This window comes from Pagrus pagrus (genome assembly GCF_965226575.1).
Source record: "Pagrus pagrus genome assembly, chromosome: 15".
Taxonomy (NCBI): domain Eukaryota; kingdom Metazoa; phylum Chordata; class Actinopteri; order Spariformes; family Sparidae; genus Pagrus; species Pagrus pagrus.
Window position 1 is genome coordinate 10,188,185 of NC_140199.1, and position 23,700 is coordinate 10,211,884.

Genomic DNA, 23,700 nt, shown 5'->3' on the forward strand with positions numbered 1-23,700 from the left:
TGAGAGGCTGACAAACACAAACGAGCCACGCTGGACTGATGCTTGAGAGGACACTGCCGCCTTTTACATGCCATCAACTTCCCCTTCCCCCGAAATGCCACCGTTAATAGACCATTTATGGTTATTTGTGACACAGCAAGACTAAACAAGGACGTCGTCACTTTTTTTTTTTTTTTCCTTTTGTTATACAGAAGTACGCTTTTGTGTAACCCACATGTGTCAGGATCATTACAAAACAGTGACGGATCACTTTACCAATGTTCCAGCCTTATCTGTGATGCACTCACTGACGGGACAGTCACAATAGAGACTCCACCTTCATTTTTTCTTTCAAGATTCAGTCTCATATTTCTCATTTTGTTTGTTTATGCTTACTGACAAATACATTGTGTGAATTCCACACGAGGGTACACGTATAAAAACGGCAAATTTGGAGGTAAAACAAAAGTTAAATATGTGAGAAATTTGTTCATTTCTCAACACAGTGGTTCCTAAACTTCACCTGTCATGCCTCCCTTTGAAAGCTGAAAGAAATACACCGCCACCACCACCGTCCAATGGGAACGTGGGAACAAGTTTCTGTGAAAGATGCAAGTCATACTCACCCCACATCGACACAAAGCTCTCCTGCTACATTCACAGTAAACCCTCAGAGCATCATAATAAATTATTTGCACTTTCTTTCAGGACCATGCAGATGTTTAACGGTCACATCTAAAGATTAATAAAAGCAGGCGTGAATGTTCATTCATGACATTTGACTTGTCATAGCAGGAAAAGCACAGATAATAATGACCAGAGGACCCTGAAGCTGAAGCAGCTACATTAAATCCAGCCATCATTATTTTACTATTTATTTACACCTGGGCTTTTCCTCCTCGTCAAAATATTTTTCATGAAAAATATCTATTACTACATCCTTCAAATGAAATGATGATGTTTCTGTGAGGATGTATACCTGCTCTATTTTGTTCTCTGATGGTCAGAAGAATGACCACACCAGGTGTTACAGGAAGAAGTGATCACTATCTGCTGTCCAAACATTTCACCGAAAACATCAACAGTTTACTGGAAAAGTGTTACACCATCAATCTCAGTGACAACCAACATGAACAGGAAGCGAGTGTACGTCTTTACAATCAATTCACGTTTCCAAGCCATGTTAATTATTAATTGTATTGTAAATGGGCATAATAAATATTTGCAGAAGCTGCTGAGGTTATATTTGGTATCGTCATGTCCTGATTGTGCATGTTTTATGCAGTTTTACAACTCGTACGTCCTTGTTCTACACAATTAATAGCCTACAAGTGGAATGGTTTATGTCTCTCTCACTGGCTGTCAGAATTACAACAAACCTTTAATAATATACGAATAACAGAGTGCATGAAAACAAAGTTAGCAGAGATGTTGTGGTGGAAATGCTAAAAGTGAATAAATGGTTAAGAGGGTTAATGGATAAAGGACAGATGTTTGAAATATATTACTTAAAATACTGTATACATGCTTAAAATTAAGAATGAAGTAGGCCTTCTGTAAAAGTAGTGAATAAATAGTCGATATAATGAGCTAAAAATAGTGAATAGTCGATATAATGAGCTAAAAGTAGTGAATAGTTGATATAATGAGCTAAAAGTAGTGAATAAATAGTCGATATAATGAGACCTCCAACCTCGCCCACTCTTCATCCCTGCTGCTTCATCATTTGAACACCTGGCTTTTAAATTACCCGGCCCTAAACCTCTCATCATTGCAATCATCTACCGCCCCCCCAAACAAAACCCATCATTCCTACCAGAACTCTCTGAATTCATCACCGCACTCTCTTCAATCTCACCATCTGTCTTACTCCTCGGCGATTTCAATCTCCACATTGACTCCCCGGACTGTAAAAATGCCATGGACTTTCTGGACCTTCTCAACTGCCTCAGCTTCACCCAACAAATCAACTTTCCCACCCACAACCGTGGACACATCCTAGACCTGGTTTGCTCCACATCCACAATATCTCCAGCACCGACCTCTCCATATCTGACCACCTGGCCATCACACTCGACATCGATACCCCCCGCCCCCCAAACCAAACAGGCCCGCACAATCACTTTTCGCAACCTTAAATCCATCTGCCCAGTCTCTCTCTCCACCTGCAGTTCAAACACTCTTTCCAGCCTCACCTTTCCTGTAAACCCAACCCCCATGGACCTCATCAACATCTACAACAGCACACCGTCTTCATCCCTCAACAAACTGACCCCCCTGAAAACCAAAACTGTCACTTTCACTCACTCGGCTCCCTGGTTCACCCCAGAACTTCACAAACTCAAAAAACAACTGCGACAACTAGAACGACTACACAAGAAAACCGGTCTCACAGTACACGCCCTCGCCTACAAAGAGCACATACACCTCTACAAATCAGCACTAAACAAAGCCCGCTCTGTCTACTACTCCGGCATCATTCACTCTGGATCCTCCAACCTAGCACCCTGTTTTCCACCATAAATAAACTCCCCAAGCCCCACGATAACATTTCATCCTCATTCACCCCGGAGAAATGCAACAACCTCATTTCATTTTTTAACTCGAAGATAGAAAACATCCACAACCAGCTTGCAACCTCCTCTGCCTCCACCCCGGTCCCCAAACCCACACCTCCTTCATCCTCTGACCACCAGCTCTCCAACTTCTCACCCATAACCACAGCTGACCTCTCCAAAATACTCTCCACCATGAAATCATCTCCCCTGGACCCCATGCCCACTGAACTCGTGAAAGCCTGTTTCACCTCCCTCGCCCCACTCATCACAGACACCATCAACTCCTCCCTTACCTCTGGCACTGTCCCCCCACCTCTTAAGCTAGCTGCCATCACCCCTCTCCTTAAAAAACCTGGCATTGACTCTGACAACCCCAACAATTTCAGACCCATCTCCAACCTCACATTCATCTCAAAACTACTGGAAAGAGCCATTGCAACTCAACTCAAGACTTACCTCCTCTCCAATAACCTATATGAAACATTCCAATCCGGCTTCCGAACCCACCACAGCACTGAAACAGCTCTAATCAAAGTCACAAACGACCTCCTACTCTCCTCTGATTCCGGCTCCCTCACCATTCTCCTCCTCCTCGACCTCAGTGCTGCCTTTGACACCGTCAACCACTCCATCCTCCTCAGCCGCCTGAAATCCATAGGCATCACCGACTCCGCCCTCTCCTGGTTCAACTCATACCTGTCTGAAAGATCTCACTACACTGCCATAAACAATCACAAATCCCACACCACCCCTGTCTCACACGGAGTCCCCCAAGGCTCAGTGCTTGGCCCCATCCTCTTCATCCTCTACATCCTCCCGCTTGGTCATATCATCCGCCGCCATGGACTTCACTTTCACTGCTACGCCGACGACACTCAACTCTACATCACCACCAAAACCATCGCTCCAGCCATTCTCTCCACCCTCACCAACTGCCTTACCGACATAAAAACCTGGATGAACCACAACTTCCTCAAACTCAACAGCAATAAAACGGAAATCATAATCTTTGGCCCAAAATCCACCCTCCCCACCTCCCAGAACTTCTCACTCTGCATCGATGGCCACTCTGTCACTCCCTCCCCCCTGGTCAGAAACCTTGGCATCTACATAGACCCCACACTCTCCTTCAAGTCACACATAAACCATGTCACCAAGACATCCTTCTTCCACCTCCGGAACATAGCACTCCTCCGACCCACCCTCTCCTTCCCGGCTGCCGAAACACTAATTCATGCATTCATCACCTCCAGACTCGACTACTGCAATAGCATCCTGCATGGTCTCCCCTCCTCTATTCTTCAAAAGCTGCAATATGTTCAAAACTCCACTGCCCGACTGCTCACCCGCTCCCACTCCAGAGAACACATCACACCTATCCTCCATCAACTTCACTGGCTTCCCGTAAAACAACGCATAAATTTCAAGATCCTCCTCATCACCTACAAAGCCCTAAACAATCTTGCCCCTTCATACCTGACAGATCTCCTCCATCGCCACATTTCCCCTCGCCGACTACGCTCTGCAGATACTAACACCCTCACCCCCATCACCAGGACCAAATACCGCACCATAGGAGACAGAGCCTTCGCCATTGCTGCCCCTACCCTCTGGAACTCCCTCCCCCTGGCCATCTGTAACTCTGATTCACTGCCATCTTTCAAAAGTCATCTCAAAACCCATCTCTTCAACATCACTTACAAGACCTGACAAAATCATCTTCCACCATCTCTCTTCGTATTTTTCCTGTCTACTCTTTTTATTTATTTATTTTTGTATTGCTGTTTATCTACCTTTGTTTGAGTCCCTGTATGTGTATGTATGTACTGTCTGTTTGTTTTGTATTTTTCAGTGAATAAATAGTCGATATAGTGAGCTAAAAGCAGTGAATAAATAGTCAATATAATGAGCTACAAGTAGTTGATAAATGATTAGAATAACAAAGTAATGGGGTTAAAATCATTTAAGAAGCAGTTAATAGTTGAAGCAGATAAACATTATGGGCAGAGGGGGAAAATAATGAGCTAAAAGTTGTAATTAAATTTTTCAGATTGTTGATAAATGAAGTGGATAAAAGGTTTAAATTATTAGCCAAAAAGGATCAATAAATGGTTGAAATTGATAGCGAATAGTAGCCTAATGTATAAATAGTAAAAGTGTTCAGGCTCTCCCACGACTGCTGTTTGGGAACCACTGCTGTTTGGGAACCACTGCTGTTTGGGAGCCGCTGCTGCAGATTACCAGAAACCCTGAGATTTCAACAATCAGTTGAGGATGCACACCTATTAGTGAAGTCTGTTATCGCCCGTTACGGGAAACAAAAAAAGGTCAAACAAAGAGGAAGGAAGCATAACTTACAGACATCTATGCAAACATACACAAAGGAGGTCTCCCTTGTCACTCATATTACTGGTTCCAGAACAAGGAACAAAGCGGTTTGCTCAAATGTCATGAACGATTATGACATGCGGGTTTCTTCCCTTACGCTGCATGACAGAATGTGACGTAGTGATTTTACATCGTGGCTCAGTCCATAACTCTGCTCTCAATTGGCTGTGTAACTAAACTGAAATAACAACTTCCCTCTCCTTAATGGGCAGCGTTTCACATGCAGTAATTTGATGAACACGACATAAGATTTAGGACGCTTGAATTTGGGTCACAGGATGTTGTGCATGAAACCCAGTTTCTGTTTCTCACAAACTCGCTTCTTGTTTGTAAACCATTGCCAATCACTGGAAGAGAATACAAAAAAAAAGGCAGAAAATACTTGTTTTAAACTTTATTGAAATGCTTAAAAAAAAATGGCAGCAGAAAGGAGACATTTGAGGAGGACACAAAGATGACAAGACAGATACCGACAAATGATTAAGAAGTTAGGTATCAGCCAATTAAACGCAAGCATTTGTTTACCGTCTGCTTTTTCAAATCCGAACATGATCACTCTGACTGGTAATTAGATCTGTTTTCTTCCCTGATTAAATTGGTGGACTGGAAAATGTTGCACATATAAAAGCATTGTGTCCCAGTTTCATAACAGAGAACTGTGTTACTGGATCACTTCTGTCAGACTTCATACATTCAACACTGTGAGCGACTAAATAAAAACAGCTACTCTCAAAATAAAAATAAACAATATATACACAACTCAAAAACTGACAGAGACACAGATATAAGGCACAAGTCTGTCAGGCTGTAACGCTGCATTATATAACATTATCTTTTGGTGCGAGACAGCCACTCTTTTCATGAGAAAACTAATTAAGGGCTGCTCTAAAACGGCACTTAGCGCATTTAATAAGGTGCAATATTTAGGAATCGACCACCTGCAGGATTTCCACTCTGAGTATAAGATGCAAAATCTGGTGTAACGCTGGCATTTCTTCTAAAGAGGAAGCTGTTCAAAGATCTGGAAGCGGCTGGACAAACATTTTTTACCATATATGTCATTACAAAGCTGTCAAAAAGAACACTGTCTGATATACTGTCATAACTATTGTCAGTACATACTATACAATTCACGCACCACTGGTTTCATACTTAGGTTTCAGACATCTCACATACAGTTTTAGCGTACTGAACAGCACCTTTGTAAGGAATTTTACATGTAGCAAGTAGCTGATTTATGGAAAGCTAGTAAAAATGCTGAGATAACGTCAATCAAGACGATGGAAAAAGCCAATTCATCTCTGGCAACAACTTGTCTGCCTGGCTAATTAATTACCACAAGATGTCAGTGAAGCTGTTGATGCCTCACTGAAGACTTCGCTATTCATACAGGGGTCTAACTCTCCATTTAAGAGCCCAGCACAGCCTGCAGACGTCAGCTGTGGGCACTGTGAGGAACCCTGTTTAACCCTTATAAGTACTAAGTTTGGTACCCAACCCTACTTCCAACAACGCCAAACACAGCCGCTAACTAGGCTTGGGCGATATCCAGTACTTTCTTACAATATATGATCATAGTACTTTTATTTTATTTGTATTTTAATGTTGATTATATCTCTTATGACTGCAAGTATCGCAACATTTGATTAAATCTAATATCAGCGCAAGCCTACTGCTAACTGTAGCTAGTGAGCTCAGTTAGCCGTGCAGCTAGCGGTCGCATTAGCCGACTCTGCCTGGACTGGGAGCTCGGAGTGCCAGGGGAGTGTTGGTGTTTAATATTGGACTATCACTTCTTGAGGTACAAAATGGCTACAGGCTAGCTGTTTAGCAAGCTAACTTCAACATATGTCTCTGCAACACAACACATAGACATCTTCAACATAATGTCAACTGTTACGCAAAGCAGTGCAAAAAATTACCATGTGCAATATGTTTGACGTTTTTAGGTGAGGTGTTTAGTGCTGACAATTTGAAAAAAAGTTAAAAAAACAAAAAAAAACACATAACCAATAAAAACGCTAAACAAGCTTTATATTTTTGAATGTTTAAGACAATTTCTCACACATTGCCCTTTAAAAACCAAATTCTATTCATTTGTCCTGTGTGTTTATTGTTAAAAAATACTTTTTGAAAGTATTTGGGAAACAGTCAACTCCAGACATAAAACTGCCCCTGAGGTGAAGGAGGCAAACAATCCTCTACAGATCTGTGCTGCTCTGTATGCACATTCCCTTTTTTAGTGATCAAATCAAATCTGAAGGACTTTTATCAAATCCATCCTGTAACTAAACCCGCTCCGAATATTGCATTTCACTCACACACTCAAAACTGTCACATTACATTAAGAAAGTTACAGATTATCTAACTTCTGTTTAACTGTAAAAATGCAGTGGTGCAAATAAGCCACAGAACATTTGCAGTATTCATATGACGTACACAGTGAACACAGTATTTGGCCACCCAGCACAGTAACTGATGAGTACAGAGATCGCTGCATGCATCCCACAGATATATAGATGTTACTGTATGACAGATATTTATGACACAGTATCTAAATATTTGTATAATCACTAATGTCAATATGTTGTATACTTTACAGGAGCTGAAGCATTAGGAGTTTGCCTTTGAGACATTATGTAGGACTTGCTGCAGTTAAGTCTGTACATGGCATCAGGATCAGTTTTTCTTTAAAGTGACGCTGTTTTTTAAAAAGAAAAAAATGTTCAACCGCTTTACTTAATCACATTTTCCTGATATAGCAGCAATGATACAGCTAAGCCACCCATCTGTTGATTCATAATGTAAATTGTAAGAAATGGCCAAAAATTGGAGGTAGCGCAGAAACCATAGGAGCCACATAACAGACACCAGACTGGGACTGAACACAACCTCTGAGACCACTTTTCAAGACAGGGTATACAGGATGGAGGTGATTTACAGCAGCTTTGACCAAGACTATGACTTTGTGGATGAGGAGACATGGCAGGCAGGGATGGGAGAGGAGCGAGAGCAAGTCAGACATCAACAGCGGGTAATTACGGCGTGTAGAGCTGAAATATTTTCACGTCTTACTCTGTGAAATGAGGGTTATTTAGACCAAGCCAGAGGTGATTGTGAAAAGACAAACTAAAACTGCATTGGTTAGTTTCTCTTTTTGTTTCGTGTTAGTTCGGTAATAGAGAAACTTGCATTTCAGACAGTGACAGTGTCATACAGTTGTGTTTTTCTGTTAATGGTGCAAGAAATAGCTGGAGAAATAAGTAATTAATACGTTCAAAATATTACTACACAGCTAACATTCTGACATGATTTGGCGATATTTACATTAATCATAGACCATTCAACGGGTATAACTAGTTTGCAAGAATTTATTCCACAGAGGCAGCTTGTTGTGCTGATTTGAAATAATAGTCTTAATCAAAAGAAATGTGTAACTGATGTCAAGGAGCACTAAAGTAACAAGAGGGATGCTCCTGATCCTGATTTCACTTGGCGTTGACACGGTCCAACAAGAACACGTCACAAACCTAAAATGTGTAACCTCAACTCCCCTGCAAGTTGTTAATAACAGTAAGGTTGCACGAGTGCAACTGTGTTTGGGACCTCATAACAAACATTCAATGTCCCACAACGTACAGCTCCATCCTCAGCCACGGTAACCTTCAGCATTTTCTCCTGGTGCCAAGTCGACAATCACCTGACGTTTTTCGTAACCGGAGGGGGCCGGATCAGATAATTCTGGCTCGTCTTCTTCCATGTTTTTGCCGTGCATGTAGAAAGAGTCTTCATGATTCCCTACCTCTATGTCCTCACACACACCTTCATCCGTGGTTGACACCGCCTCGACCTGCCCGATCGGCAGACGGAGTTCAGGCTGAGCAGGGGAAGTAGCAGTAGGTGTGTCTTCTGGAGTTGACAGGAGAGGTGTGGGTGAGGGAGGCTCCACATCTGGCACAATTACCTGGTCTTCAGGCAGTCTCAAGGCCCACTGCCTCACTCGACCACTGAATGTCTTTAAGACAAAGAGAATTTGTTAGATTACTGTTAAAATTGTTAAAACCCTGTTCCTGCAGGGGAAAGAAATTCTTTAAGAGTATTCAAACCTAAAAATGTCCATTTAAATGAGGCTGATAAAGCTAAACAGAGTTGGACATACATACCATAGAGCTTGGGAAAGAACTGGAGGGTTTGGTCTTCTTTCTGTACACCATGTAGAAGATAAAGGCAAACGCAAGCAAGGCCAAGAGGGCAAGCCCGATGAAGATGAAGACGTAACCTAGATGCAACAGATACATCATGTAAATACATTTACAGACAGACTAGTAGCCATGAATACACACACTAACCAAATAAACCTGTGGCTCTGATTCACTGTGGCTCTTGAACGAGGGGGTTTTGTTACTGCAGTAAATTAAACACAAGACATAGTGCCAACCAATGATGAGGCTCGATACGGACCCCGCTGCTGACTATCAAACTTTAAACCTGACGTCTGACCTGATCTTATCCACACACCTGACTGTTCCTGATTGTCTGCTTGTCACTACATTTCCAAACTTCCAAACTTAAATACTACCTTGCGGTTGTGTGCCTCCACACACCACTCAGGTTGCATTGATGGGACCATAAATGATTACATTGCAATAAAACACACATTAAGTTGATTGTGGTGATTTTTCATTATTGGGATGATTGTGAATCATGACTTGAAAAGCTGTCTAGCTTGCTCACGTTCAGTCCTGATTGTTTCCTGATTTACTTATACTTGGTTAAGTCCTGTCATCATAGCGGAGGCCTGGGCTTGCACATTTTTATAATATAGAATATATAATATATATTAGGGGTGTCACGATTCTCCAAATCCTCGATTCGATTCAATTTTCGATTCTAAGGTCACGGTTCAATTTGATTCTCGATTTTTACTTTTTTTTTTTTTAGAGCACAGGTTGCTATGCCATTTTTAGACTAGACTTTTATGCAATATAATATCTGACCATTGTTAGCAATGTACCACACTACATTGTCAAATTTAAAACATTTATTAACAACATAATGTAACAATAACTTATATCTTCAGTCAATTGTAAACTTAAACAAATCGTCGATCCTCTCTTTGACTTCGATGCTCGAGACCATGACGTAATTTCGATAAAAAAAATCGAAATATAAATATAATAACTAAAAGAATATATAACTATATATATATATATATATATATATATATATATATATATATATATATATATATATAGTTATATATATATATATATATAACTAAAAGAATAAAACATAAAAAAATCTTTGTATCCTATTTTTATCCTAAAAGGAAGGAAAATTTTATCCTAATTTAAATTAAAAAATTATGATTTTTTTGTTATGGCTGAAAGTGTGTTTTGTGAGCGCACAGTGATTTTGACATTTGACTTACAAAATTCTTTTCAGTTCATTTTTGAGTCCACGTGGATGTTTGTGCTCAACTTGAAGACATAGACTCAACAGCTTTACTCAAAACTCATTACTTTCCACCAACTGTCAACAAACCATAACTCAAAGCTGATATGACAGCTTGAGTGTTGTGTATCTCAACAATCTTGACTGGAAAAACAAAAAAAAAACAAAAACAGCAAAACAAAATGAAAGAAAAAAGAAGAAGTACTCAACCTTTATCCTTTGGTGGTGCATTTCTTGGCTCGGCGCAGTACAACCGTGTCGTTTCAACTACCATTCCGTCCATCTCTCCTTTGGCCTTCAGACAGTATTTCTTCTGTGCTGGATCCACTAAGATGTACTTGTCCTCACACACCCTCTGGTCACAGAAGAAACTCTGCTTCTTCTGCGCACACACACAGAAAGAGAGGCTTTTTTTCAAATAACTTCATAGTGACACGGGCACGTCATTTGTACACATGCTGCACTAGCACCCATATAATGGTTTAGCAGTATTACTACTAATAATTAATATTAATACAACATTAGGAGAAAGTATGACTATTAATTAAATGAGTAAACAGAGTCTGCAGCTCATTTCCTCTGCACTTGTTGTTTCATCAATGTCATAACAAACTTCAGAAGAGAAGAAACTGAAGTCTGACCTGGCCGTCAATCGCAACATCAAACTGAAATTCAGGTATTGGTTCGCTGCGCTGTGCATCGTCTCTTTTCTTCACTCTACCACTGGTCAACTTATAGTTGTACAACAGCCAGGGATGTGTAAAGCTGAACACGATGGGGCCATCCTGTTGGGCAGTGACGTTCACTGCTGGGAAGTCCAGAAAGCCTGGAAATCAACATGGACATGACTTGAATCTTGACATCATGCTGGGGACTAAAACATACAGAGATGATGAATAGCTAACCTTTACTCTGATATGTGATAGTCTGAGTGACTCGGTATAGAAGCCAAAGACAAAAGTGATTGTTCTGTGTGTGTTACAAATGTATTAAGTCATTATTTTGTCACTCAAACTTATAGTTTGCATCCCTCATAAAACACTTGCATTTAAACTCATCAACTCAAAGTTAAATGTCCTTATTATAAGCTTGGTGAATACCGACATCACTACTCACATTTCTGATTTGCTGGAGAGCTCTTAAAATAGCTGAAGACAATCTCATCAGAAGGATCATCCACAGACTCGTTCTGTCCAATCACAGCTTTTACAGTGAGAAAGTAGTCATTGGTTGGATCAGATGAAAATGAAACATCGGCTTGGAGATTTGGTGGGTCCACCCAAATTGTCTTAGAAGGGCTGGGGAAACAAATAAGACGAGGGAAGTTTTGTCAAGAGAAAATAATCAGCACATATCAACACATCCATCTGTTTTTTAGTATACACGGACTGGTTTAGTAAGAATTACTCTATAGCAGAGTGCTCTTAAAGTAGCCCCCCATTCACACTCCCCTTATGTAATTTAGAGCGAAAAATGTAACTTTGTCACTTCCCAGGATGCATGGTGAGTCAGGATCTCAATCACAGCACTTCCACATCCATATTATTATAAACAGTCGGCCGATGCATGTTTAGATTAACAGGTGGACACCGGGTAAACCGATCAAGAAAACCACACAGATCTCAATGTTATGACGTGTACCGTTACGCCTCTTTTGGATCCGCAGCTGTAGTTGTTGCTGTATGAATTGACACACTGGTGCGGCTTCACGCCGGAGCTGTTTGGTTCAGTGTAAACAAACAAAGGCGGAGAAATTGTGAGCCTTCGCTGCACCGATAATGCAGAATCTCTGTGTGAAAAGGGCTACTGATTATTCATCCAACTACGTGTGCGTCTTCTGAGCCTATTTGTATTCTCTATATTTAGAGCAAAGGCATGATCCAGGATTATTCGATTATCTGAACTGTAAAAAAGTAGAGACCATCTTAACAAACATGGTTTTAAACAGGCAAACACATATTTAGCTGGTCATGTGTAAAACGAGAAATCTATTTATATCTAACCTTGACGTTGAGCCTACAAAGACTCTAAATTTAAGGCCTGGCAGGAATTCCCCGTAACTCCATTTCACAATGTTACGCAGGTTGCGGCAGTTCAGGGTCACGTTGGTCGGCGGCTCCACTGTGGAAAAACAAACACAAACGTCAGACTGCAGATATTCTCAGGCATTCACAGTTTACCCTGAACGTCTTCAAACATCAAAATTATTAAATTATTATGAGACTGGTTAATTGTTATGCTATAGGTGAATCTCCTCCTCCCCCTTTTTCAATTAAGGTCATTGACAGACTCTCAGCTCAACCTTCACTTTGCCCTTGTGAGTTTGAGTCTGTAATACTCAGGGAGGACTGGTATCGTTAAGTACCAGTAATCTGCCACTAGGGGGCACTGGCACACAATATACAATACTAATACATGTTTGCCAACACACAGACACAGTTGCCTACACAACTCTAAAATACACCAAAAGAGAACAATATCAGGGAATATTTAGGCTTTCAGTAGTGAATAGTGCGGATACAGATCAGTTTCTTTCTTTCTTCACTCCCTGACAAGATTCTTTAATCTACTACCAGAAAGTTGTTGTGATTTTTCCTTAACAATCGAAATAGAGACTGAATCTGTGCACACTTCCTCCAATTCAAAGTAGCAGAAGCCCAAAAACAGCCAGTGTTTTCACCTTTTAACCCCTCAGTAAATGATCCTCACTTCAGTGGAGTCAATTACAGTTGTATCTAATTTCAACAGCATTACGAGACTAAATGGCTCCAACAGCAGGGCAGATTGGAAAGGTGCTAGCAGTTCTTTATCCTGTTCATGTTTACACAAACCTGTGACAGGAAGGACATGCTTCATATCTTTGCACAGTGTCCACACACCACAAACACAGGCACACACCCCCTGATTCCTCTGCTCACTTCCTTTTTTAAACAAAGAATCACTCCGATCCTATATCAGGCCAAATAACCCAAATATCCTTGCGTGTTGCCTCTGCTGCCATTGTCTTTTCAAAATAAAAGTCAGAAGATTCTGTAACAGCTGTTCCATATTGTGAAAAATACTGTATATATGAAGGCAAATACTGTGATATTCAATAATATCAAATATCAGTCCAAGCCTTAATTTCTTGGATCCGTAAATGTATCCAAATCGATACCAAAAGGTGGCTCTATTCTGGGCTGAGACCCATCCTCCATCCAAGATTAGTGGAAATCCATGTAGTAGTTTTTGTGTAATCCTGCTGACAAACCAACAAAAACGAAACATAACCTCTTCCCAATTTAAACTTGATAAAACTACTTCATCTTATGTTAGATAAACAAGCCCTTTTATCCTTGTTATTACTAAAGCAATACGGCACATTCATCATGCAGGCAGCAGAAATGTTTGTTGCTTGTTTTCATGAGGCTGTCATATTGCATGTGGGCATCGTTGGACTGGTTACAAATTGAAAACCAAATCCTCAAAGCATCTGAAATGTCTACACCAGCTCAAACCAGGCATTATCATATTACCACACCGATGATATTTTCTCTTTGCTTGTTAAAAAGGTGCCATTTGTAAGCAAAGTTGATTTTTGACTATCACAACCAACTCGTCAAATAATGACACTTTTAGTTTGTAGGACGGGTCGGCCGCCCCCTCTCAAAGCATCAGTTTTTGATGAGTTGGGAGAGAGAGTCGAAACTTTTCTTACAAATGGCACCTTTAAAGAAAGATGACAAGGACAGGACAGAAGATGAACAACAGCCATAACAATTAAGGAATTAATTAAGTTTTGTGTGTGTCACTTTAAAGACAATGAAGCTTTTTAGGATTAATTACTACTCCACATTTTGGCAAGCATTCATGAGTAGGGCTGTAGTCATTTTAGAAAATACTGAGATCTTGCCCCAATCCTACCAATCCCCTGAGCTAATTCTGAAGACTACAGTATTTTCTGTATATTTAATGTATTTTGACATTAAGAATAATCACTTAGAAAACAGAGAATCAGTCACGAATATGACCAGTCTTTAAATAACTCTTTCTTAGCTCAGTTCCTTATTGAGCAGAGGAGCACAACTGCAGTAGCTGTGCTGTTTGGAGCCGGGAACACTGCTTACCTAATTTACTGTGGCCTACTGCCTGTTTTGTGATTTATTTTTTTAATCTTTTATGTTCAATCTAATTTGTTGTTACACCCAAGGAAGAAACAGGTGCTGTGTGAAAATTGACTTGGCAAATTACAGTTTGATTTAAACTAATTTCTTGTCAATAAAAAAGGACAAAAACACTTTAGAAAACATTAACAGTTAACATCTCCAAAAAAGACCTCGAAAAAAACCTAAAGATAAAGACCTCAGCGTCCTTGATGGTAGCTACAAGCCTGGTCATGAGTCACTCCTGCTATCATAGTTTCATTTCGCCTGGGAAGCAGCATTTACCTGCAAGCACGTGACAGCATATACACCCACACAAACACAGAGAAACACAAAAGCACGTTGACATGAGACTGAAAGAGAAATCACAGATAGCAGCGATATGTACTGGAAAGAAGTGATAACCGCAACAGCAAAGTTTGGTCACTGAGGGCTGTCACCACAGGGTAGCTCTAGGCGCGCACACACACCCACACCCTTTCATGCATTTCACAATTTTAGTTTCCGTTTTAGCTTCTCATACTTGGGTGGATATTTCTGAACAAAAGCTGAAAGTGCAAAAAAAAATTAGGCTCACTGAATGGAGAGAAAACACTTGAACTTCCTCACTGCGAGTATTCAAATTACTTGCAGTATGAACTGTTTTACTGTTGTCAAAGCTCCTTTAACTTTCGGTCTATCTACTGTCTTAAAATAAATATTGGTTTTAATACTGATTATAATCATAACATTTCAAAAGGGTCAACATTTTGGGAACAAGGTCAACCCTCCAAACTAAAGAGTGGAACTTATTATTACACGCTGAACATGTTTGTATGTCTTTATGTTTTCTACCGGAGTAAAGAAGGTGTTAAGTGTCAGCTTGTAAAGATAGAAAACAGAAGTAACAGTAACAGTATGCTTTGTAAGCACAAACCATTTCATAAGCAGGAAGAGAGAGCAGATGCTATCAGCAGAGCTAAAAAACGAGGGCACTGGTGATGAGGAACACACACACACACACACACACACACACACACACACACACACACACACACACACACACACACACACACACACACACACACACACACACACACAGGTTTATAATGCACAGAAATTAACAGCAGGATGTGAAAGTAAGTCCAACAACATGCAGTGCAATAAAACGTACATAAATGGTACAGGGCCGGGACTAAAGATTATTTTCATTACAGATCAATCTGTCAGTAATTTTCACAATGAACTGATTAACCGTTAAGTTTATAAAATGTCCAAAGTAGCGTCTTCAAAATACAAGAAGACCAAAAACACTTAACATTTAAGAAGCTGTAGCCGACATTTTTGATTCCTTTTGATCAACTGACTAGTTGTTGCAGCTCAAAAGTGGTAGCATGCAACAACGATTTGTTGTTTTGATATTTTCATATTCTTATTCTTAGTACTTTCATGTTGCTATTTTCATATCCCTGGTTGGCCTTGCAACTATTGGACGATGCAACTGCAATTTGCCTCTCTTGATACTTGCCGTGAGAACAAGAATTCAGCTCAACCACAGACACCGAAACTGACACAAAACACTTGAAGAAGTGAAAAGGAAGCAAAAAGAGGAGATGGATGGACGATAAAGACAGTGCTGCAAAATGCAGATGTTCACAATCACAAGTATCAAGAAACTGCTGAAACATTAAAGACAAAGTGAATGCCAAAAACGTGCATATGGGTTCAACACAGAGCAGTGAGCTACACAACATACTGCTTTAATGTCAGTGCAGTGTCTCGGCCATATTAACTATGTCAGCCATAGATCTTCTGATTTGTAGCATGAAAAGCACACTGAGTCAGGGCTACCAAGTCAGTGAAAATGGGGAATGAATCATGTCACCGTGTCACTTTAATCCCTGCCAATTCTGAAAAGATATAGTAAAATTTCTGCATTGAGTTGTCAAAAAATAACTAGACTTGTCATTACATTTTTTGTTGAGTTGTGCATTCACATTATCCCAAATGTTTCAAACTATTGTTTTAACCCAGAGGAACCTACAAGTTTATTCAAGGTCATGGTATGTTTCGTGCAGTCACCTGTCGCTATAACTTTCGGGAAAGAGTCAGAGTGAGGAAGGAAGTCAGCAAAACAAGACTAACCATAACATGATTAAAAAAACATCACCTCAGATAGATTTTCATCAGTTATGGTTATTCAGTGTGAAGAAACAAAGGTGGCATAAAGGCCTTAGATGTGGCGATAATGCAGACAGTGGGGTTGATAAACAGGAGTGAAGAAACGCCAGTTTTTAAACCAAATAGCTAAAAAATAATTTCTGTCTGTAAACGTCCGATGTGACTCTAGGTGTTTATTCCTCCAGATGGTCTGGCTCTGCATCCGACTCTCTTCCAGAATTGGCCGGCTTAACGTAAAAAATGCTTGATAATATAATTAATATACAGGTGCTGGTCAACGAATTAGAATAATTTGAAATAGTGCAATCATTAAATTCTTTGAATGCATTTTTTGTGCAGAAAGCAAATCAGGTGTTCACCGCACCTGTCCTACTCGTTAGACTAATCACAGAACTCGTTACCTGTAAAAAATTTGCTCAGCTGAGCTTTCCAAAAGGCCCATTTAGGCCATTTAACTGTGACACTGTTGTTTTATTGAATTAGAATAATGGAGAAACCGTTTCATTGAATTAGAATAATTTTTATTATAATTACAATCATCACTTCCTCAGTATTTTGTGGCTGCCCCCTTGGCTTGTATGACTGCCTGAAGTCTCCGCGGCATCGATTTGACCAGCTTGTCGCAAGTTTCCGCACTCACAGCTTCCCTGGCAGTGGCGATGTTCTGCTTCAGTTGGTCCAGCGTAGTAGGCTTTCTGTCGCGAATTTTCCGCTTGACGATGGCCCAAAGGTTTTCAATGACATTGAGGTCAGGCGAGTTGGCCGGCCATGCCAAAACTTCAAGCTGTTTTTTAGTGAACCAATCTTTGGTCGACTTTGCCGCATGAGCCGGTGCAAGATCCTGTTGAAATATGAAGTCTTCTTCGCCGAACTGTTCCTCAACAGTCGGAATCAGGAACGTTTCCAGAACATCTTGATATACGGCAGCATTGACAGTCTTCTTGAGGAAGCAGAGTCTCCCTACACCTCGAGCGGACATGCATCCCCAGACCATAACGCTCTGGGGAAACTTGACGGATCTTTTCATGCACTCGTGGTTGTAGGTTTCGCCACCACGACGCCAGACACGAGGACCTTGGTCACCGAAGGAGATGCAGAAGCGTGATTCGTCACTGAAGACCACTTTCTGCCAGTCTTCAGCAGTCCACTCGACGTGTTCTTTGGCCCACTTCAGCCGTTTCTCCATTTGTTTCTTGTTCAGCATCGGTTTTACTGCTGGAACGCGAGATTTGAAGCCGAGTTCGCGCAGACGACGGTAAGTGGTTGATCTAGAGACGTCAGCGCCGGTCTGCTTGTTCCACAAGTCGGTGAGCTCGGAAGTGGACTTGAACCGGTTGCTGACTGCGATCTTTCTCAGCTGCTTGTTGTCGCGAGCAGAAGTTTTTCGGACGCCGGAACAGTTGGTGCGCTTGCTGCAGTTTTTCTTGAGAGCTTTGCAGACGGAAGACTGGCTGATGCCGAGCTGCTCAGCAATTTTAGTTTGGGTCAAGCCTTGTTGGCGAAGGGCTTGAATTTGAGCCACTATTCCGGTTGAGAGGTCGCGCTGCTTACCCATGATTGATTTTACAACTTAGAAATTCTACTCAACCCTGACTTTATACTGCACAGTGAACACTCTTCACAGAAAACAAAAATTCGAGCATTTATTCTAATTCAATGAAACGGTTTCTCCATTATTCTAATTCAATAAAACAACAGTGTCACAGTTAAATGGCCTAAATGGGCCTTTTGGAAAGCTCAGCTGAGCAAATTTTTTACAGGTAACGAGTTCTGTGATTAGTCTAACGAGTAGGACAGGTGCGGTGAACACCTGATTTGCTTTCTGCACAAAAAATGCATTCAAAGAATTTAATGATTGCACTATTTCAAATTATTCTAATTCGTTGACCAGCACCTGTATACCTGCCACAGACAACAATTACCCTGTATTTGGCAGGTACTGATTTTATTTCACAACATTAAGGCTGTGTCCAAATTCAGGGGCTGCAGCCTTCAATGACCTAGCCTGTTAACATCTGAAGTTGAAGTTTAACATATCTGGCGTTGGATGTTCAAATGAGTAAAAACCGAGTATAAACCCATTACTTAAATTTGTCATGTCATGTCTGCGCCACTTGATGTCGCCATTTTCTCTTGCTTCCTCTTCTTTCTGGTTTCTGGACTTAGCAGCGGCGCACAAAGGATCTTGGGATATGTGAGGCCGCGAAGGATAGTAGCGGTGCATCCTCCGAAAAGGGGGAAGGACAGGCTGCATTTGTGGGCTGCGTTTGGAGGAGCCTTTGAATTTGGACAGCCTTCGTGCAGCGTTGTGACGTAATTGGCCTTCAAATGCGCACTTCGTGGGCTGCAGCCCCTGAATTTGGACACAGCCTAAGTGTCCCACTATCCATGACATTGAGCCGTCATTCACAATAACAGAGGTCTGGAACTAGCTCAACAGCTGTGCTACTCCTTTGTGACATGCCAAAATGTCTCCTGTGGAAAAGGTTAATGGCACATTTAATTGTAAAATGTCAACTGTCCCAAGCTGCTACACGAGAACTTTTAAAATAAATAGACTGAATCACAATGTTAGTTTGCAAAAACTTCAATAACTTTCTTTTTTAATGATGCTGTTTCAACACGTGTGCTTGTCATTCATCTGAAATGCATGTCTGATGCCATCATATCTTAATCAATAACAAAACTTTCACTAACGTTACTTCAGAGACCTTATTTATGTGTTGGGCCATGGAATGAAGAAAATGACCGAGGTGTGATGTTGTGTAAATATCAAAGATGCTAGCAAATCAACACAACACATTTTGCCGATTTGCTGATTTCACAGGTCTCCACAATGCAAATCAACCAACAGTCTACCTGGAAGTAATTGGTGGTTACATCATGGTGATTAGGCCAATAAAATGAGTCTAAAACAGAAAAGATTTAAAAATAAATCTGGAACTACTACCAAGAAGAGTATTAGTCTAACCAGATATCCGATGCCAGTTTGCATTGCTTGGCAAAAAAAAAAATGCTAAAAATGCCCACCACCATTGTCTAAAGCCTGAGCTGACATCTCAAGATTTCTTGTTTTGCCTGACCAACAGTCCAAAAGCCAATAATATTCTTCAGGTCTATTTGACTTGTTTTTGTTCTTAATCTGTGTTCAAGGTTCGATACCCAACCCGAATGACATTTCTTGTAAACTGTCAGGCTGGTAAACTGATAACTGATATGTCGTTAGTTTTCTTTGTTATTTTCCTCCCGCTCACTTGGTCTTTACAGCAAGCACTGTGATGTATTATTAAATGTGACACAACACTTCAATGAAACAAAATATCCCAAGGCAAAAATGAAAGGAAACTCAATTGTTAGGTGGATATTTCTTGGTAATTCCCAGTCATGGTACCACAAGTGAAGTTCTTAGACGGTGACTCATCACAATTGTGTACAAGGCTTCAGAGGAATGCGTTCAGATCTCTCAGTAACCACGCAGCCTGATTTATACGTCAAGAAACAGAACAATAGGACACCAATCCAGTCTTGTTTGATGAAAGACTGACAACACTCTTCACTGTAGAAAACACAACAAGAATTTGTGAAAGCCACGGTGGCAAGTTCAAACCCAGTTTGTCATCATTTACCAGCAGTCCACAGATGTTCCCACAAGACCCCTCGCTCTCGCAAACACACACACACACACAGGATACAGTACATACCATCACCGCAAGACACTGTATCACGTCTCTAAGTGACAGGATGTTGTGTGTAGTTTCTAATTGCTCGCCACTCTTCTACGCAGCATTTGGGACACATTAAGGATATGCCAAAGATAGGAAGGCTTTATTAAGAATGTGTCGACATCAGATAAGACAAAAAGGCAACCCACACAAAGAAAAGCAGGAAATACTCACAATTGAAAAGCTGGAATAAAGCAATGTTTTGCTTTAAAATGTATTTGAATGATTCATCGATTATTAAAGGCTACATTGAGCTACACAATATTTGTCAATATTTTGAAATCTCATACACATGTCAAAAATGTCAGAACTGGCCGACAAAGTCATTGTCACAATATTTTTGACTATATACCTCAATATTGATATTCTGACACAATTGTGGGGATGACTATTGGTACATTCACAAAACATTAACACAATGACATTTTTGTTAAATAATCATCAGTAATGTGGATATAATGACTAAGTGTCACACTGTCTACAAAAAGGTCACGTCTGGAGCCCTACTGGTAACTTCAGAAAATGCCATCACTTTACTGTAATACAGCCTTTAAACCAGGAAAAGACAACACTTAAGCCATATCATAATACTAAAAAATAATCAAAAACCTAAGATCCTGACTGTGTCACTGTGACTGAGTAAACCTGCTGAGAAATGATTAAATATCCCAAGAATCTCTTTCTGCTTTCCAATTTCTAAACAAAACAAAGAGTTGATATCAGACAACACACAAGCTGATACCAATATATCGATATACTGGTCGGGCTCTACGATATATAGTCTCATATCGTGATAAAAATACATACAGTATATATTGCCCAGCACTACTGTTGATTATTTTTCCCACTTACTTAACTTTAGTACACTTTACAAGGATCGCAAGGGGCTCTCACAGCAGTCAGGGACAAATTTGTGCTCACACTTAGACTGCTGACCACATACTAACAGTGCAATCGGCATATCAGCGCTATATTAATGAAGTCTGAGTGCACTAAAGTTGTTTTGTAAAGAGCTTTTCCACTGAGCATATCCCCAACGATACATTTAAGCACTGAGTAGCAATCGATACATGCGTAATTGAAGCCTCGTTAAATAATTGGTTTTGTTCCAAAAATGATCAGTGAGGTTTGTTCAAGCATCAATAGCCCAGAGCTTTCCATAAGCGTGTGCTGCAAGCCAAACAGCTGACTACTTGTTATAGTCTAGCCAGCTACTTTATTATATTAATAATTAATTCAATATCTAATATTTGAGGTTGTGTCCGGCCAAGAGTCGTCTTTAGTGTTTGACATATATTTACAAAATAATTGGTGAATAAACGCATTGAGAGTGGTGTTGATTTCCCAGATTGGTGGCATTCTCATAAGATGGGCTGGTTCAGAAAACACTGGTGCCAGCAATTTGTTAATTGTCCAGTAAAAGTGGATTTAAAGAATAGAAAGTATGGCAAGCCCCCGGACTCCCTTGCAGGCTACTTTTTCCCCCTGGTTGGCAACTCCATATCCTTGTGGAAAGCCCTAAAAGCCCTATAAAAAGACATTAAGCTGAAATCAAAGAGCTGGCTAAAATTGAAACGATAACCTGGGGAGAGCATTAAAAGTTACTGTCTGAACCTCCTGCAGGCTGTTCGCAATCTTTGTCGCTTCAACACCCCGATTCATTACTGACCCTTTATGGTCTTGTTTGTGTGCAAAATGAAGCTAAATGCCTGAAGAGCTGCTTCCTATTTCAGCCATTTTCTACACAGAAGTGAAGATGTGCATGTGCAAGAGCAGACGATATTCCAGTTTTCTGTCTATGTCCCCAAGCATAGCTGCACGAATGTTTGGCTTCTGCAGGGTGTTGACTCTTACCTAATGCATGCTACTAAATTAAGCTGCTTACGTGCTCTTAAACGGAAAATCAGACAACTGTGCAGAAAATGCATCACACAGAGCCTCTTGGGTAACATTCAAAAGTACAAAGAGGAAATGAAGAAAACCCAAAAAACAGAAGGCCAATTTACTTCATCAGCCATACGTGACCTCCCAAGACTCTTACTGTGAGAATAACAAGTCATTTATGATTATTGCGGCATGTTAAAGAGCTGGCCTGGTGCTCACAACAGATACTCCTGCTTAGATGTGATATCTTCCTTACCAACTTATACCTTTTTTGTAATTACTCAAACATAATATACAGCAATTGTGCACAACGTTGTCACAACAATTCCTGTTGGACTGAGGGTATGGGTCCAAGAGGGTTTTCTGTGCGTCTGGTCATGACTCATATGCATACTGAATTTCGTTCATGTATGTGCATGTAGGAGTGTAGGGATTTCATGCCCAGCCCACCCACACCCAATCATGTTATCAAAAAAAAATATCAAATTGTTCACCAGATGTGACGTGTGTTCCGAGTTTGGGGCCGCCAAAAATGCAGTCCTTTCGAAGGAATAAAAAGAATAATAATAATAATAATCCTAACAGATTCAATTGGGCCCTGATTGGCACCAGTGCTGATAAGTCACTGGGAAACTCTCCCACTACCTGATAGTGGCTGGGCGCTGTTAGCTAGCTGGGATTCGCAGGTGTTTTCCAGTCCGTCCTCGCGTCACCTCTTTAACAAAAACATGCCTCATAGAGCCTGACAGTCACACTAAATGAACATTTCGTTAGTCGTGTGCCAAATAATGGTTTATTCGGCTGCTGTTAAATGTACTACCAGGCTAATATAAGCTAGCTAGTGCACGATGGTAAACATCAGTTAGCTAACGTTAACGTTACTCACCGTGGGCTGGTACAGTTTGGGACCAGGCGAGAAGGAGGAGGAAAACTGGATGAAATGTTGCCATTCTCAGCTGGCAGACGAATGCTAGCTGTTTGCCGTCAGAGTTTGTAGCAAATGGAGGCACTAACGCGAACTAATCAGGGGTTTATTTGCGATGCCGCAGGAAGGAAACAACCCTCCCGAGCCCAGTGACTCCTTTCGCTATGATCCGAGAACTGGACAACAAATGAGGAACGGCCCCATTGCTACCTTCATCAACATCGTAATTCAGACCTCCGAGTAACTCAGATGCCAATCTGCGCTCGCGTCATTCGAGAAGTGAAGCTGATTCGAGCTGAACATGAATTTTTAATACGGCCTAAATGATAAAGACCAAACAACATCCCACAGCTTGAGTGCTACTTCACTTTATAAGGTTAGTTTTCTGCGCTCAAGTGGAGAATGCAGACATGTCCGACAGCGCTCGAATGCAGCGCGATAACGGGAAGTCACCAGTTACCAAAAATCCCTCCTTGTCCCTCCTCAGT

General features: G+C 40.8%; 1 protein-coding gene across 1 annotated transcript; it reads right to left on the reverse strand.

Moving 5' to 3' along the window:
• Nucleotides 1-5,304: 5,304 nt before the first annotated feature.
• ifngr1l (interferon gamma receptor 1-like) lies at nt 5,305-23,392 on the reverse strand. Its single transcript, XM_084375517.1, has 7 exons — nt 23,174-23,392; nt 12,383-12,500; nt 11,496-11,677; nt 11,021-11,205; nt 10,590-10,761; nt 9,089-9,204; nt 5,305-8,940 (listed from the first exon to the last, which is right to left on the reverse strand). The coding sequence occupies exons 1-7, from the start codon at nt 23,235-23,237 to the stop codon at nt 8,575-8,577; spliced, it is 1,203 nt and encodes a 400-aa protein (XP_084231643.1). The 5' UTR covers nt 23,238-23,392; the 3' UTR covers nt 5,305-8,574.
• Between the last annotated feature and the right edge of the window lie 308 nt (nt 23,393-23,700).